The 18,404-nt window shown below is 40.3% G+C and overlaps 1 protein-coding gene across 2 annotated transcripts in view; it reads left to right on the top strand.

Moving 5' to 3' along the window:
• The window catches only part of TFDP1 (transcription factor Dp-1), a 65,887-nt gene that overhangs the window by 21,448 nt on the left and 26,035 nt on the right, over positions 1 to 18,404 (top strand). For both annotated transcript variants that reach the window (XM_075200057.1, XM_075200058.1), the window contains exons 4-5: positions 8,337 to 8,434; positions 14,551 to 14,672. In XM_075200057.1, coding sequence (XP_075056158.1) covers positions 8,337 to 8,434; positions 14,551 to 14,672 — 220 coding nt within the window. The remainder of the gene's footprint in view (positions 1 to 8,336; positions 8,435 to 14,550; positions 14,673 to 18,404) is intronic.

Below are 18,404 nucleotides of genomic sequence, written 5' to 3' on the forward strand. Positions count from 1 at the left end.
AAGCTTAATTTTGATTTTTGTAAAAATAGATATGATGTGCTTCACCCAAAAAAAAGCTATAATTTGATCTCCTCTAACCACACATTCTCTCAGAAGGTATTTGACTTAAGCTGTGTTTTGGCAAGCTCCTTTTGGCCTTATGTCTTTCTATTTCAACAATGAGGCTCTCCTGGGCTTCTCTACTATATAATCCCCTTTCATTAAAAGAGAGCCAGATGGTGCATCTTGTGGCTAGTGCCCTGTGCCTTAATACAGAAATGACCTGCCCAATGCCTTAGGTCTGCCTACTCTTTTCTTATTTATTTTTGATTGCCTTTGCTACCTTTGCAAACATTGGACTAAACCCATGATGTCTGTTGTGCTCTCAGATGTGGGCTTTTATCATACATGCAGCATGTTTTTCACTAACTTGCTGCCTGCAGGAGCAAGGCGAGCATTGCTCAATTGTGGCAGACCCACCGTATCGGGTGGAAGGCTGGAGCACTGGTAATAGTCTCAATTAATGTTTTACTTATGGAAATCTGCTCAAACTGAACCTTCAGCTTAGTGTGGAATTAGCCTTTAAAAACCAGTAGTTGCCTAGTAATCTTATCCATGAAGGTGTTAACACCTGGCCTTATTAGTCATCAAATAAGTAACCGTGGAATTCATACAATCATTAAAAGCATGACTAAAAGGTATATATGTCTTAGAACACAGGTCATTGCTTATTTTTATAGTGAGTGTGACTCTCAAAGCATCAAAAGTTAAAGATCGACTGAGCCATTTTAACTAAACTACTAACACATCATTACGTCACTTTATATTGGAGATGACTACTCTTTCTGGGGACCATGCTGTAAAGAGGCCCTCTGTTCTTCTTTCTGTACATTACTTTTCTCGGTGAACTCATTAAATTATTTTGCCTCCAATACCACGTCTATGCTGATGACTTGCATATCTAGCTGTCTCTCTTCTGTAACTGCCTGGATGTCGCAACACTTCCAGAAACTCAACATCTCCAAATCTGAGGTCATAATCTTTCCTCCTGCCAATGTTGATATCCCTCCCAATATCTCCCACTTGGTTGACAACATCACTCTCTCCTATCACCCAAGCCTGCTGTCTTGGAGTCTGCCTTGACTCGGTCCTCGGCTTTACCCCTCATTCAGTCTCTCATTAAATCCTGCCACTTCCTCCTCTGTAACATCCTGAAAATCTGTCCCTTCCTCTCTCAGGAAGCAACCAAAATCCTGGTCCATTCACTCATGTCTCGTCTCGACTATTGCAACCTCCTTCTCACTGTCCTTCCAGAATCTCACATTTCTGACCTTCAATCCATACAGAATGCTTTGGCTAGGCTCATCTTCTCCCATTACACCTCTTCCGCTTCTCCTCTTCGTAAATATGTTCATTGGCTCCCTTTCCGTTTCAGAATTCAGTTCAAGCTCCTCACCCTCACTTACAAAAGCCCTTTCCAACACTTCTCCCCATTACATCTCTTACCTTGTCTTGACGTACATACCTGCCCGGCCACTCCGCTCTGTCTCTGACTTCCGCCTCAATTCACCTCACTACCTGCTCCCATGCTCTCTTTCAGACCTTTGCCGTGCCCCCCCCTAATATTTGGCACTCCTTACCGCATCTCACTCTACTCTCCCCCAACCTTCAATCACTCACTCATAACTCTCCTTTTAAAGCTCTCCTAACCATTCTTTCCATCACCTCCTCTTCCTCGCCTGTTATCTCCATTTTCTCCCAGTTGGTCCTCCTGTCTCTAACCACCCCTCTAGAAAGTAATCTCTCGTCGACCGGGTCCTCTCTACCTCTTGTCCCATGTGTCTGTCTGACTCTCTTGTACATCTTGTCACGTCTTTTGCTGCACTCTGTGCAAGTCCCCATAGCATTGCGCTTACTAATCTGTGCTGTTTGTGTAGTACGTCATCTATTTCTTTCTTCTGTATTCGGCGCTACGAAATCTGTGGCGCCTTATAAATAATGGGGAGAGAAGAGTCTTATGGAACGGCTATTAAATCAGGTGCCCCATACTTAAACCTGCCTACTAAGCCAGTTAGAGGGCAAATCGGTATTGGGCTGTTAGAGGTGTTTGCTGGTTGATCCAGCAAACATGCATATGCAATCACCTTCAGGAGATAGGATGGTTCACAATACCATGCAGAAAACTAAAAGTTCTACATTAACAGCTATAATCAATGCTGATAATGCACTGTTCTATGATTATTTTGCAGAAGGGTGAAAATATTGAGTTACAAATACACAATTTCTCTTAAATTTAAGCAAGGGGTAATATTCTAGCTTGATGATTTTTTTTGTGGACAAGTTATTTAGACCCAATATGATCAGCTGGCAGTGGGAAAAGCTTTGTGTAAAGTGACAACTTTCTTTTATTGGTTCCTTTGTTTTTCTGATTTTCTTCAGCAGTGGCCATGTTTTCTCAAAGCAGTTTTAACAAAAAATTCCAAAGTGTTGGTATGGGCGATCTCTATGCAACAAGTTCACCACTCCCCTTTTAAGAACCTCTTTCTTTTGATAGGGTGGCGGTCCACCTTGTCACACTGTCTGTTGTTGCTGGGAATAGGCTGGGCTTACTTTGCCACCGTTCCCTATCGTTATCCCAAATTTGCCCTCACACCGCAGTAGGAGGGGCTTACAAATGCTGCCACCACTAGACTCCTTTACTGGCGTCCAGAACCAGGTTTCTTCTGGATAGCTAATGTACCCCGTTACTGGTGTACCTGGGCTGGTACTCCTGACCTCTTCCTATAGGTCAGGGTTGCTGTGGTGATCCCTCCTGGCCTATCACACTGGCCAGAGCTGCTGGGTAGGAGGCAGAGCGGTAATACTGGATGTTTGGTCCAAACCTCAAACAGCCGGGAGCGGATTAAATTTTGGGTATAATTTTTTAGGTCACAGGATTTTCAGCATGGAAGATGATTTCAAGCAGCTCTTTGAAACAAGTGATGTTTGTTTGCAGACACACTGATTGGAGCTACCAGTGATAAGGTCAGATGAAACCAGAACAATTTTCAATACAAGTCAGTGCTTTTTAAACAGATTTGGACACTGCTTCACAGGGTAAACCAGCCTCCTTGAGGTCTGAGCTATTTTTAGAATCTGGATACAATTTGTTTACCCAAACATGGATTTATATGCAGTGTAAAGCTAACAATATTTACACTGATCTGTGATATTCTAAAGCTTGCTGTGATTTCCTGCATCTTGTTTTTAGACGCAGAGGGGGGTATTCAATTGTTAGCGAGTTTGGAAGTTCGAGCGTGAAAAGTAAATTTTTTGCTATTTTCGAGCGCAAAAACTTCTCACGCAATTATAATCTATTTTTTTTTTTTTACCGAAACTGTGTTATCGCGCTCCAAGCGTTTGTCAATGTTAAAGTATAGGCTGGCTGCGAACCCTTAGCGGAAAAAGCTATTCAATTGTTTTTTTAATGCCGAGTGTGAAAAAGGCAAATATGCTGTTTTATCTCGCACCTCCATGGTCTGCTCAAAGAAATTTTTTTTTATTAAGTTAAGAAAAATATACATTAAACTGAGAAAATAGGTGTAAAAGTTCACAAAAGTAACCTAAGAAAAGTACTAAAAAAAGTATAATTAATAATTTTTGGAAATGTCCCCCTTTAGAAAGAACCATAGTGGTGCATGTATTTAAAACTTTTTTTATATTTTTTTTGTTTTTAAGGGGGGGGGGGTGATTCTGCCAAAAAGTATCATGTTTTTTTATTTATTTTTTTAAAAGCAAAATCGTTTGCTCCCCACTCTATTTAGTCTTCGCCCTAGTGCTGGCAGGCTATTGATGTGTGAAAAATTTGATGTAGGGTTCCCCCTAATTTAATTGAACCAGCACTAGGCAAATCAGCCGGGCACTATTACAGGGGGAGGGGGGGGGGAACGCAGTTTGGGTCCCACGGCCATTAGTCATTTAGTCATTACTAAACACCCACAGACTGCTCAGCGCTGGCCTGGATTCCCTAGGGATTGTGGTCCGCTGAAAAATGTAAGCGGGCCACCCCTCCTAGGGACACCCAGGCCAGTGCTGATAGCACTAGGGCTCTTCCTACTATCCCTGGGCTGTGGGTAGTAGGGTAATAAATGGGGATTTTGTATGAAAAAAAACAAAAAATTTTTTTTTTACTTGTGGAACTACATGTCCCAGCCAGCCATGTTGTCCTAAATAGCGTGGGCATGCTGCTACTTGTCTAACTACAAGCACCAGCGTACCCAAAGCACCCAGGGCATGTTTGCACTTGTAGTAGAACCACAAGTGCCAACATACTCTTACACCCACGGCTGGCTGTGATCTGTAGTTCCACAAAGCAAAATGTTAAATAAAAGCACAACACCCTCATTACAACCACAAATCTTTATTAAAAATAATAAAATCCCAAGAAATACAGTAAACACCCTCATGTACACCATATTTTAATTAAAAAAAAAAAAAAAAATACTCACCATGGACGAAATCCTCAGTTTTATGATGCTTTACTTACACACATTTACGCAAAGTCCCAACAAATATTTTTACCTTCGAAGAAAGGTCCGGCTTGCCCACTGTCCCACAAATATTTGTACCTTACAAATGTCCATGCTTGGCCAGTGTGCAAATGTTTGTAAATTTCAAAAAATGTACCTCCTTGTAAAATCTTTAATTCTGCTGTACAGGGGAGGCCATTGTTGCTTGCAGTGCTGGGGCCCTTCTTCATTGCAGTGTGGGTGCCCATTCTCTTGTGCAGTGCTGGGGCCCTTCTTGATTGCAGTGTAGGGGCCCAATCTCCTTTGCAGTGCTGGGGCCATTCTTGATTGCATTAATTTACTTTTATTTTTTATAGTAAAAAGAGTGCCTTAACCATTTCAAACTCTCTAGGACCAATAATAGAGCGCGAGGGGGTGCATGCAAAAAAACAATTGAATTGAGGGTTTTGTTTTTTTAAACGCGCGCTCAAACAGGAAAAAACAAGCGAGTTTTTTGTTTTTTTTCGAGCGCGAAATTTTAACGCATCTCGCTAACAATTGAATACCAATTGAATACCCCCCAGAAAATCTAGTAAAAAGTCTCAATCAAACCTACTTGTGCCTTCAGGTGCTGGACCCCCACACATCAAAAGGTCTAAATAACATGGGTCCTTTCTTCAGACAGTTGCAGAATACACATTCCCTAAAAAAGTCACAAAACACGAAATAAGTCATTTTTCCACCTCATGATAAACATAAGACTTCCTCCACAAAGGCTTACTGTATCAGATATATATCTCAAAAATCATTTCCTCTAGCAAGGTTAAAACAAGCGAGTTTCTTCCCTGGTCTCAGAAATAACGATTTCCTTTACCAAAATATACACAATATCAAAAATAAGTACATTTGCAATTATATAAAGAAGCACCCTGCACTATTTACTTTAAATAAATGTATACCATAAGTTACTTATTAGTAATCCAGTCACAGATAGTAAGCTTTTTTGTGAAGTCTTTCTAGCAGAATATACCTGCATTTGATCCTTTTGAAAAGTGTATAGCATCAGTATACTTAATTTCATGTTTCATTAGTTTCATTTTGTGTTTCCTTTTAAATTATCAATATTTTACAGTGTCTCGTGTCCTGTTTTTTGGTTTTCCTTAAGTAGTTTTGGTACTACTTTTCACACTTGCCATTTTTGGAGCTTGAAGGTAAAGTGGATCCTCTTAGGAACCAAGAAGGTGTTTGCTATGTGGTTGTGCAGGGATTTGTATCTTAAAGTATTCTAGATGTTGTGTAGTGATGCTGCAGTGCTTGTTAAAGAAAAATGTAGTTTGTATACTCCAGGAGCACCCCAGAGAAAAAACTGTTCACACACTTTCACACGGATAACTATATTTACTATACTAAAGAGGGCCACCCTGATACTGGTCCAGCTGGTTTATATTGACCCTACCATGCTACACGCAGTAAAATGGTTAACATTTCTGCATCAAAGCTCTGGGGCGTGGGTTCAATGCCCACCAGGTATTGAACCCATGGCCCCAGAGCTTTGAACATGACGCCTAACTGTGTTGCGTTTGTAAGTTCTCCCCATGTTTGTGTGGGCTTCTTCTCACACTCCAAAACGTACTGGTAGATTGACTCTGGACTAGATGGACCTTATTGTGTGTGGTGCGGTAGGGAATTTGGATTGTAAGCTTCAATGGGACAGGGACTGATGTGAATGGTTACATTTTATCTCTACGGTGATTCATAATCAATGCTAAATAAGGGATAATTTGAGATAAGTGGGTTATTGGTCCTCGCTTGCCAAAAAGCTCTCACTTTGAGGGTGTGTTTTCATACTATGTTCCTCATTAGTGTAGAAATTTAAACACCTAGCAAACTCTAGAAATGTTTCTGAAGTTCATTTTGCATTTTCTTTTATAGGGATAGTGTTTGACTGTTTTTTATTTGGTCCTCGTGAAAAAAGAATGAAAATGTTGGGTTTATTTTTAAAAGGTTTTTTATTCTTAATGTATTGCCTTTTATCAATTGTTTGTTTTATTGTGAATTAAACTATTGTAGAAATTTTGCAAACTGTATTCAATTTGAATCCTAGGAGTTTTCATGCAGTTGGGAACTTGTTTAGAAGCATTTGTTGAATATGTTCCGGACTGTTTTTTGGAGGGGAGGTATTTCAACTTTTGTGAACTTATAAAACATTGCAGATTCACAATTAATGTATATTTTTTTTTTTTACAAATTAAACTAGTCATGAGAACTGGACAGCTATTTGTTTTAAAAACTAGCCCCCATCCCCCCAATTTTTTTTTTACAGTTCACTTATGCAAAGGAAAGCGCTAGATTGTAATTAATTGCTTATGTTTAGTTTAACTTAATCCTGCCCCCTCAATGGAAGGCATTAGTTGAAAACCTTCTGCTTAGTTATAGTTTCTAATAGATCTGGTATGCCTTGGATTGATTAGTGGTAATAAATAAGGTGACTTGTTCTTGTCTATTTCTTAAAGGTTAATATTGGGTTCAAAAAGTCTTTAAAGAACCCCCCCCTAATTGAAGGCCTGTAGACATTGTTTGGATATGCTTGATGTTGTATACACAAATGTAACTTTTTCGGGATTACTCCTGTGAAAGTAGCCATGGGATGAATTGTGCAAAACATCTTTTTCCATAGCGAACGGCCATATTTCTTTCACTATATAATCAAAGTAACCCACAGTATGACTCGGATTACATAAAATTGATTGGGTAGATTACAATATTAGAAAGTAAATCTTGGCACAACATAAAATAAAGAGCAATAAGCTCCGCACCAGAGAGAAAATAGGTAAATAGACCTTCCAATATATGTTTATTAAATAAGATCTAATTGAGGGGGTTCTGCATTCTAATTGTACAGGAAAAAAACCTTTTTCAAAACAGAAGGAAAAAATATATGCGCACTCCAGTCTGTATAATGGTGTTGTAATTGTAATTAAAACTTAATTTTTATTGCACAGTTTAAAAATTAACTCCTAGTCATTGAAAAGTGGAATATTAAAAGCATATAAAAGGTAAACAGATGTAGGTGGATAATCTCACCCATACCAAACAAAAAGTGTTTAAAACTGTATATGCACCCAATTGGATATAATATTGGAATATATCTAATCTGTGATAGCTACAAAATGGTATAAAGACGTGTATATCATTTTAAGAGGTAACCAAAGTAACCCACAACATGACTGATTACATAAAATTGATTGGGTAGATTACAATATTAGAAAGTAAATCGTGGCACAACATATAATAAAAATGGGTAAGGTCACATGGGGTCTGGTTAGTGCAGTTAGCAGATGGCACAAACTTATACGTGAATCATTTTCAGACATGCCCATAAATTAAAAATATTGCAACATATCATTTTGGGATCCTTTAATACCCACTTTTGGTGCCTATGGAAGATGTCGCTGCTTGTGTGACCAAAAATACAAAGGAGGCAGATGTAATGAGCCATAATTTAATAAAATATACCAGTAAGTGGACCCTTTTGTCTACAGTTGTGACTTTGAAAATCTCATGCAAGTTATCAAATTGATCATGTATGCAATTTTGCTAGTAAATGACTATTTTCAACTTCCTGTAATGCCTTCTGTTTTGTCTATTACATAGGAAGCCACTGTTATTGGTGAGGTAGCAGTTTAACAATTGAGATATAACTTTCTGGTTTAAGTAGATACCATATGTACAAAGTTTGGAATGACAAATATTCTAACAATTTCCTATTGCCAATGTTTCCACAAAGCGGTTTCAGCAAAATATCCGCTAATAGGTCTTAAACTGCAGCTATTTAATATGTTGTGTTTTTTTCATTGGTCTTATTTTTAGGTGTAGTGTCATTGTTGGCTGTTCATTCATCTTCTGTTGGAAAGCAGCTGCTACCCAAAACATTTGGACAGTCCAATGTTAATATTTCTCAGCAAGTGGTAAGCAGACTTTTTTTTTTTTTTCTTTTTTCTTTTGCTATAAGTCATGGAATTTGTGGTAGTGCATTTCTCTACCTGGTTTACTTACAGTATTTGACAGATGTATGCACGGGTTTATGTTGAACTCTATGCAGTTGAAATTTCAGTTTTTGAGTAAAGATTCTTATACTGGATAGTATTTGTTTTAAGATACTATCTTAGTTTACACTGTCTATAGAACAGTAAGTTATGTTTGTTTTGTTGTCTGGAATTATTTGTTGGATCAGGATGCTCTGGTTTGTGCAGTTAACATTGAACGAGGTCACTTGGACTTAAAGCAGATGATAATAAAAAAAAAATCCTCTCTCAGCAACTAATAGGGTCATGGTAAGTAGTGCATTTATCCAGTTAAGGAGGAGAACAAAAGGATAGCTAGCTTAAAATAATTCCTGATATTATCTTCATTAAATGTGTACTTCCTTTTTAACCTTGGTCTTATTTTGTATATATATATCATTGCTATATATTCTGGGGATTTTAAAGGACGGTAATTCTCAGTTGTTTGTGCCCACAATATATTATATATTGCCTCCTGGAATTAAACGTCATGCCCTTTATAAATAAAATCTGCTCTTAATATTAGTTTTTGGAAGTCTAAAGCAGTACCGTAACCTATTGCAGTGGTATCCAAATTCAGTCCTCAAGAGCTATCAACAGTTCATGGTTTTAGTATTTCTTTAATCATGCACAGATGAGTTAATCTATGTATACCCCTTTCATACTGCAGCCTCGACCCGGGTTTTCCGGCAACCCGGGTCGAGGCTGCAGTATGAATGACTCCAAGTCTAATTCCTGGGTCGGCTGACCTGGAAATTGGACCTGGGACTTTTGGTGGGGTAATTCCCGGGTCGCCCGCGCTATGAATGGTGAGGAACCAGACATAATGTTACAGTTTGGGGGGGGGGGGGGGACATCACAGAGGAGCTACTCAGAGCTCCTCTTGTGATGTTGCTATGGAGAGCTGGGTAGGTAGACCTGTGTTCAGTATGAACAGGGTCTGCCCGGAAATTTGACAGGTAAGAGCCTCTGCCGCCCCTGCAATATCCCGGGTTCATATACACAGGATATTGCCGGAGCGGCAGTATGAAAGCGGTATTCGCTGGGACAGTAACTATTCCACCTGTTTCTACAGACTGAAAACATGACCGTTTGGTACTTCTTGGACTGGGGTTGGGTACCTTTTCTCTTAAGCCATAATAGTACATATATACCAGATAAAATATTGAACAAATCGGTGTGGTGCTTCAACAAATGTGCTGCAGAGTACAGTCATGGACAAAAGTTTTGAGAATGACACAAGTATTGGTTTTCACAAAGTCTGCTGCTTCAGTGTTTAGACCACCTTTTTGTCAGATGTTGCTATGGTATACTGAAGTAATATTACAAGCATTTCATAAGTGTCAAAGGCTTGCTTATATTGACAATTACATTAAGTTTATGCAAAGAGTCAATATTTGCAGTGTTAACCCTTCTTTTTGAAGACCTCTGCAATTCGCCCTGGCATGCTGTCAATCAACTTCTGGGCCACATACTGACTGACTGGCCGACCATTCTTGCCTAATCAATGCTTGGAGTTTGTCAGAATCTGTGGGTTTTTGTTTGTCCACTCGCCTCTTGAGGAGTGACCACAAGTTTTCAATGGGATTAAAGTCTGGGCAGTTTCCTGGCCCAAATTTTCGATGTTTTGATCCCCGAGCCACTTAGTTATCACTTTTGCCTTATGGCAAGGTGCTCCATCATGCTGGAAAAGACATTGTTCGTCACCAAACTGTTCTTGGATGGTTGGGAGAAGTTGCTCTTGTTTTGGTACCATTCTTTATTCATGGCTGTGTTCTTAGGCAAAATTGTGAGTGAGTCCACTCCCACCAGTGCAGAGCTTGCTAAGGAATGGCAGCAGGCAGGTGTGAGTGCATCTGCACACAGTGAGGCGAAAACTTTTGGAAGATGGCCTGGTGTCAAGAATGCCAGCAAAGAAGCCACTTCTCTCCAGGAAAAACATCAGGAACAGACTGATATTCTGCAAAAGGTACAGGGATTGGACTGCTGAGCACTGGGGTAAAGACATTTTCTCTGATGAATCCCCTTAAGATTGTTTGGGGCATCTGGAAAAACGCTTGTCCGGAGAAGGAAAGGTGAGCACTACAATCAGTCCTGTGGTCATGCCAACAGTAAAGACCATTCATGTGTGGGGTTGCTTCTCAGCCAAGGGAGTTGGCTCACTCACAATTTATGTTTTCTACTCACTAAAATGTATACATATATAATTTGTTTCTAAAAAAATATATATACTACTGATGAATTTGTCGGGGATTTGTAGGATTCTTAGGGGTCACTCTGTACCTGTGTGATTGTATACTATACTTTCTATCCTGTATTGTTCCTATTCAGTAATGTCTGATGAGGGAAAATCTACCTGAAGCTAAATTCTAGAATTGTTCAAAATGTAAAATAAAATTACTTGTGGGACAAGAGTCCAAAGGCAATGGGCATATCAGCCCAGTTTGTCCCTTCTCGGTCACCTGTATGCATTCCAAGCATTCTAAATTGGGAAGCCGACTTACTAAGTCGTCGCACAGCAATGCCAGGGGAATGGTCCCTTCATCCAGAGGTATTTTGGATATTAGTCCGGAAGTAGGGCCTTCCGGATCTGGATTTGATGGCGTCCATATACAATAGGCAGGTTCCCAGGTTCTGTGCGTGCGCAAGGGACCCGGTGGCGGTGGAAATAATGACAATGCACTGGAATTTTTGGCTAGGGTATCTTTCTCCTCCAATTCAAATGCTTCCCCGAGTACTCTGGCGGGTCAAGCAGGGAGGACTTCAAGTTATACTGGTAGCTCCACATTGGCCCCGCAGGGTATGGTATGCAAACATCCTTTTCATGGCAGTGGGTAAAAAAGGACTTTGTCTGCCTCTTCGCAACGACCTCCTTCTGCAAGGTCCTTTTTTAACATCAGGACCTGCCTCAGCTGGCTTTGACGGCATGGGTGCATGGCTGGCGGTCAAAAGGGTTTTCCTCCAGGGTAGTGAGTACCCTGTTATGGGCCAGAAAACCAGTGTCGGCCTGCATTTACCATATAATCTGGTGCATTTACATTAAATGGTGTGAAGATCGGGCACACAATACAAGTAGATTTCATTTGCCCTGGCTGCTAGGGTTTCTTCAAAACGGTCTTGATGTAGGGCTCCGCCTGGGATCCTTTTAAAGGCTCAGGTCTCGGCCCTTTCCATCTTTTTCCAGAGGCGTCTTGCGGACCTTCCAGAAGTCCGTACTCTTTTGTAGGGGGTCCTGCACATTCAACCTCCCTTGTTCCTCCCACGGCACCCTGGGATCTGAATTTGGTACTATCTATGCTTCAGGAACCTCATTTTGAACCCTTACAGTCAGCGGATCTTGGATTTCTAACATGGAAAGTGGTGTTCCTGGTGGCCATAGTGTCGGCTAGATGACTGTCTGAGCTTGGGGCTCTCTCCTGCAGGGAGCCTTTCCTGGTCTTCCATGATGACAGGGCGGTGCTGCATTTCAACCGAAAGTAGTTTCCAGATTTCACATTAATCAGGAAATGGTGGTTTCAGTGTTCAAAGATTCTTCCGCATGTTCCACCTTAGAATATTTAGATGTGGCCAGGGCATTACGTATTTATGTCCAAAGAACTTTGGATATCCGACGTACGTCCTCTTTGTACTAATTGATTCCCAAAGAAGAGTCTGGCCAGCTTTTGAGCAAACCATTGCTTGGTGGGTTACCTTTACGGTAAAACAGGCGTATCTCAAGGCTAACCGGACTGTGCCTACCCACATTACGGCACACTCCACCAGGTCTCTGGGGGCTTCCTGGGTTGCATGTAATGGGGTCTCGGCTGTACAGCTATGCCGAGCAGCCACATGGTCCTCGGTCCACACATTCACCAAATTTTATCAGTTAAGTGGGTTTGCATCCTCAGCTAGCTTCGGCTGTAGGCCTGCTACAAGCTGGGCTTCCAGAATGGTCCCTCCCTTAGGGGGGCTGCTTTGGTATGTCCCCTTGATAGCAGCGTCCCCCCCAGATAGGGTGAAGGAGATATAAGTATTTTTATACTTACAATAAATCCCTTTCTCTGATTTCATCTGGGGGACACTGCGTTCCCTCCCTTCTGTTCTGCTGTTTGCTACTTGGTGGTTCGTCTCCCTTTCCTTGAGGGCTTTAGACTGACTAGCTACAGGAAGGGGGGGGGGGGAGGGGAGTCTGTCAGCAGCCACATTTTAATTGGTTAAGTGTCAACTCCACACTCCCCAGCTACAACCCCAATGTAGCAGTGTACCCCAGATGGAATCCGAGAAAGGGATTTATCCCAAGTATAAAAATCCTTTTTTTGACTATGGGAAGAAATTCAGTTCTTTCTCTCCTCAGGGGTAGTCATTCCAGTTTTGGGAGTGCAGAAGTGTTTTGGTTTTTACTCAAATCTCTTTTTTGCGTTTGCTATAATGCCTTATCTGGACAACGTGCTGATCTGGCATGGATACCCTACCATGCTTCTGGTCCATGTGCGAGATGCACCAGACTTAAGAATTTCACGGTTGGATCACCAACAACAAGAAATCAAACTGGACTCCTTCCCAGCGATTGGTGTTGCTGTTTGACGGTTCCACTCGGGATCGAATTTCTTTCTAAATGCAACAATTCACGCAGTAATCTTCTTCTGACCAGCTATTTAATCTGACTGTTTCCAAAAGTGCATCAGATGCTCCTCTGGTGGCTGCACACTTCACCATTTTGAAATTGGACAATTGTGAGGGATGGGCTGTTAATTTTTCTTTTAACGAGAACACACTTTTATGGAGATGCAGACTTCTTTACAGGAAGTGATGCATGTGCTACCTTCATACAGACTAGGCTTTCTTTTTGACTAAAGCTTCCATTCAAACCAAAGTGGTTGCCAAGTTAGACTTAAATTGGGGCGTTCTTCAGGAAACCTACAGTCTAAGACCAGAATCAGAAGGTGGCTCATCACTCCTGGACGTTCTCAGGGCTTTCAAGACGTGTGTATCGGACTCTCAAAGTGCTCAAGATAGGTTGGCTGAATCCAAGCAGACCATTCCTTTGGACATTATTCATCCTGCTTTCATCGAAGCAGGACAGCCTGTTAGCAAAACATGTGACTACACATTCTACAAGATCGATGAGTGCTGTGCGGTTTCTGCTGAGCAGGTGGCCACCTTGTCTTTGGTCTACATGATAATTAAACGTTACAAATTACAAATTTTCATCCAACAATGCCATGTTTGGAAGGATGGTGCTGCACACCACAACTTCTAAGAGCTTTGGGATGTCACCAGTGTGATGGACACTCGCTCTTTATGCTCTTGTTCTATTCTTGTTCTCCTTGTTTAAACTTTTAGTTTAAATGTTGTGGTTGACACCCCCCCCCCCTTCAATTACACCATATTTCTATCTTTTGGTGCTTAGTGAAAATAATTATTGATGTTCCCAGCAGGCTGCAGTGGTATAGCAGAGGGGAGCAGTGTTAAAACTCCAGCACTGAGCCTCTATCACCCAGTGCCCCTCAATGGATCCAGTAAAAAAGGATTTAATAGGAAGTATAAAAGTCCCTAAAAAAGGTAGCCTTCAAAATTTGTTATCTTGGCATACAGTTAACTAAGCGGTATGACCAACCGTTGCTTATGGTGATAATAGACTACAGTATATTTAATGGATAGAACAAATCTCAAGCATTCTTAACTCTTAAGACGTGAAATTGAAAGCATGGCTTCCATGTTTAGTATATCATTTGGCAGACTATGTATTGTATATTGTGCCCACCCCCCAACTTATCGGTTTTTAAATACATTGACAGTGTTAAATATTTCTCAGAACTGTTCAGTTCTTAGGAATCTTGTAATATGTTTACTTATTCATTCTGCTGTGTCTTCTTGTTATTTGATGTATGTTATGTACTCTCCCCATCCAAAAAGTTTGAAACTTCTCACATAGAAGCGTTTTCAGATATACATTTTATCTCTGGTGTGACCAGTACGTTCTTTACTGTTTTGGCATAAATATGCAATACTATTTTTATATGTATTCACTTTAATTGCAGGTTATTGGTACACCACAGAGACAATCTGCACCAAATACCATTTTATTAGGAAGTCCACATACTCCAAACACGCACTTTGTATCCCAGAACCAAGCTACAGACTCCTCTCCATGGTCTGCAGGGTAAGCAAGAAATGCACGTGACTCATTCTTGTATAAGCCTTCATTATTTCTACGTTTTTGCAAAGTTAATAGTTGGGTGTTTTTTTTTTTTTTTTTTTAGGTGGGTGGGGAGAAGGTTGCACTTTTAATCCTTGCTATTAATCTATCACAATAACAATATTCCTATTTTCCATTAAAACAAAAAACTAGACTATTTTACCCATAGTTGTTTATATACACTTAATTCAACTCTAGAGAGCTAACCCAAATTTCCACGTCCTGTTTCTTATACGTGTGTGTGTATATAGTATTCATTAATATATCTCCTCCATTGTGCTTGTAATTTTATATTGGCCCAATATGGTCACAAAACTGTTTTTGGACCACTACATGCAGTTTTTAATCCTACATGGTAATTATGTCAACAATTAAGTTAATCATACAAAAAATACTCAAGAATTTACTAATCCATATATTCGATCATTTGTTCAATTTTAAATTTGTCATTGATTCCAATATTTTGAATTGTATTAGTCCAAATTTACAAATTAACTCTATAGTATCCTTCAATTTTCCATAATCACTTCATTGATTTGTGAGCTCCAACCCCAGTATTATCAATTATGTTTCATGAAAGATTTACCATAAGGAATTCTGTGAACAGATGTATGCAATACTACCTCCTAATGTTAAATGACGAGACTATACAAAAAGCCAAGAAACTAGAAGCCACATAACGATTTTATAGCAAATATCCTTTATTTATAGGAATATTGTGTTGGGCAGTTTGTTACAGGGCAGTACTATGTGCAGGACCTTGATTTGTATGTTGAGTGCTACTGGCATGTTGCTCACAGTTCATAAGTGGGTGTAATGTTGGGCACTGCTGTTTGCTGGTCTTGCAAGCTGTGTAATAGGCATGATATACTATATGCATGTGCATGTAAGAAAAATACTTTGCAGCATTTACCAATCCATAGCTCCTAATTTTCCTGCTAAAATTTTTCATCCCTATGGAATCGTGTATAATTCATGTTGGTGAACCTAGTATATTGACAGTTCTGTACATTTTTATAATTGGCAGATTCTGGCATCAGACTGCTGATTGTACACTAAATGAGTTGCTTAACTTTTATTTTAAGTTCTTTCCCACACTTTCCATTCTTTTGTAGCAGCAACTCATGGATGAAACCTGCGTGCTTAGAAACAGGAAGTCACGTTATTGTAACGTCCTGTAGTACATCTCCTTTGGTTTAATTATTGCTGCGGCCCTAATGCTACCTAGGTGACAGCTGTACAGTCTTCAGTTCTGTCCCACAAAGGGCAGCACGAAAGAAGAAGAAGAGGTGGTGGTGGGGAGGATTCTATCAAGTGTCAGTTACTGTGTCAAGGAACAGTCTTTTGTTAAAACTTGTATTTTAAAGTAGTGATGCATTTCTTTAACTGTATATGTATACATATATTTTATCGCCATGAAGTTATGTCCTGTGAGAGTGCTCTGCCTGCAAACTTGTGCTTTCTGTATAGTTACAGAACTCTGGTAACTTCTTATACATGTGTGTAATGAGTCTTGTGCTACTGGTGCTTTAAAGTTGAAAGCAACAGGCTTGGCAGAGGGATACTGTATGGGTGGTGAAGGTGTGTGTAGTGGAGGGTGAAATCTATTGGGCAGAAACCTATTATCAGGGTACTTGTGCTGTTATATGTAAAAGGTGTTCGCGTAATTGAATGTAGATGTTAAACCACAAGAAGCTTTTAGACTTAAGCACTTTTGTTTGGTTTTATTTCAGAACTAGTTGTAACAGATATATACTGACTGCAAGAGACAGGCAGTATGATAAGCTTATGCAGTTAATGTACTTAACTCTATTATTATATTTATATATGCAGATGGTAGTGAGCTTATATTGTGGTCAGAGAACACGTGTATGTATGTCCATAACTCGATAGAGCGACAACTGGGCACTCAGAGTGAAGAGTAGTGATTGTTTTGGGGTACTCTGCATAGCAGGGGTACAGGCGACTGAAGTAGTTTAGTTCATCAAGAGAAGTGATGTAGAGTAGAAGGACAAGGGCTTCTGGTGGCTAAGGGGGGGGGGGTATCCAGTGGTGGAATCAGGAGGAGTGATCCAGAAGAGAACAGTGTCACAAACCAGTGGGAGAGTTGGGTGTGCAGGAGGAGTCTGTAGTTGCTGGTGTCAAAACTGGTAGTTGTCCTGAGGATGAGTATGAAGATTGTGACCCTTAGACTTGGCAGAGAGCAGGTTATTGGTGAATTTATGGAGAGTTGTCTCTATGTAGTAAAGTGGACACAAGCCCACTGTGCAAGGGCAAGAAGTGTGAGGAGAGGGGCTGTGCAACTGTGATTGACAAGTAGTTTGGAGGTGAATAGTGTGGTAGTTGGGTAGAACGGCCTAATTCCATACTATATCTTTCTAAGTATAAGTGAGACGAGTGTTTAAAAAATGAGGAAAGATGCCAGTTTAGGATAGAGGGGAAAGTTGTGTGCTAGGTGCAGACACTCATTGGTAGAGACTGAGCAGTGAAGGCTAGAGGGAATAGGGCCAACAGTTCAGGTGGAGGGGATGAGAAGATGACTGGTGAGCTTGTTTGGTAGATGGGGAGGTGTGCGTGACCTGGCAGTAGGATATTTCTTGAAGTTCAGTGTCCAATTTTATTAAGTCAGTGAGAAGTGAGGAGGCAGGAAGTTGAAGATGGCAAAGACACGACTGGTTGGAGAATTGGGTTGGGAAACAAAGCCAAAAAGTAGGTAGGTTTAGTGTAAAATAAAAGGATGAAGGGGCTGTAAGATGACAGAATATATTTAAAGCAAGGTGTCATCCAGCAGTGCTCTTTGTATGTCATCACTTTAGAGAGCGGTGGGTCTGATTTGAGTGTCATAGCTGCTGCTGGAAGCAGTGTAGTAGGGGCAGCAGTGTCTCGGGATTAGGCGAGTGTCTATATAGGGAGATGACAAGATTTGGCAATGACAGGGTGGTGAGAGCAGTCATTAAAGAGTTTGTAATAAGAGGGCAGTCAAGAGTATCAAGATGACGCTAAGTGCTCATGTATTTAGCCCAATTATATTTGAGAAGAGACGTGGTTGTGATGAAGACAATTCACACTGGTTGAAGGTACCAGTGACCATGAAGTCAGATGGAACAATGATACATTTCAGTACAAACCAGTACTGTGTTTGTTACAGTTTTGGACACAGCCTAGCATGGGCTAAGCAGGCCCCCTGAGCTCTTTGCTGACCCCAAGGAGTTGGAGTTATTTTTAGTATCAGGATGTAATATGTTTCCCAAAACATATGGATTTAAATGCGATTTATACTTAACATTTACACTTATCTGTGTTATTCTACATCATGTGCTGTTTGTGTATAATGTTCAGACAGGTTTTAACATTCTGGACAAATGGCCACTCAGGAACAACAGTAACAACCTCCTGTGACGCATTTAGACTAAAAAGGACATGTTGGTTACACCCATTAATAAACATAGCCTTTAGTGAGGACTTGCTCTCAAAGCTGCACAACAGACATATACCTCAGAAATGAATGCCTTTTCTATACAAAGTGTCACACGATATAACAAAACCAGTACATCTGCAATTATATAAGTAAACGTCCTGCGCTATTTCCTTTAAATTAATTTATACAATAAGTTATTTATAAGTGATCCAGCCACAATGCTTTTTAACACTACCTCACAAAGGTCACAATTACCTATTATAGACACAATGCTAGTG

Source organism: Mixophyes fleayi, chromosome 2 (assembly GCF_038048845.1).
Source record: "Mixophyes fleayi isolate aMixFle1 chromosome 2, aMixFle1.hap1, whole genome shotgun sequence".
NCBI lineage: Eukaryota > Metazoa > Chordata > Amphibia > Anura > Limnodynastidae > Mixophyes > Mixophyes fleayi.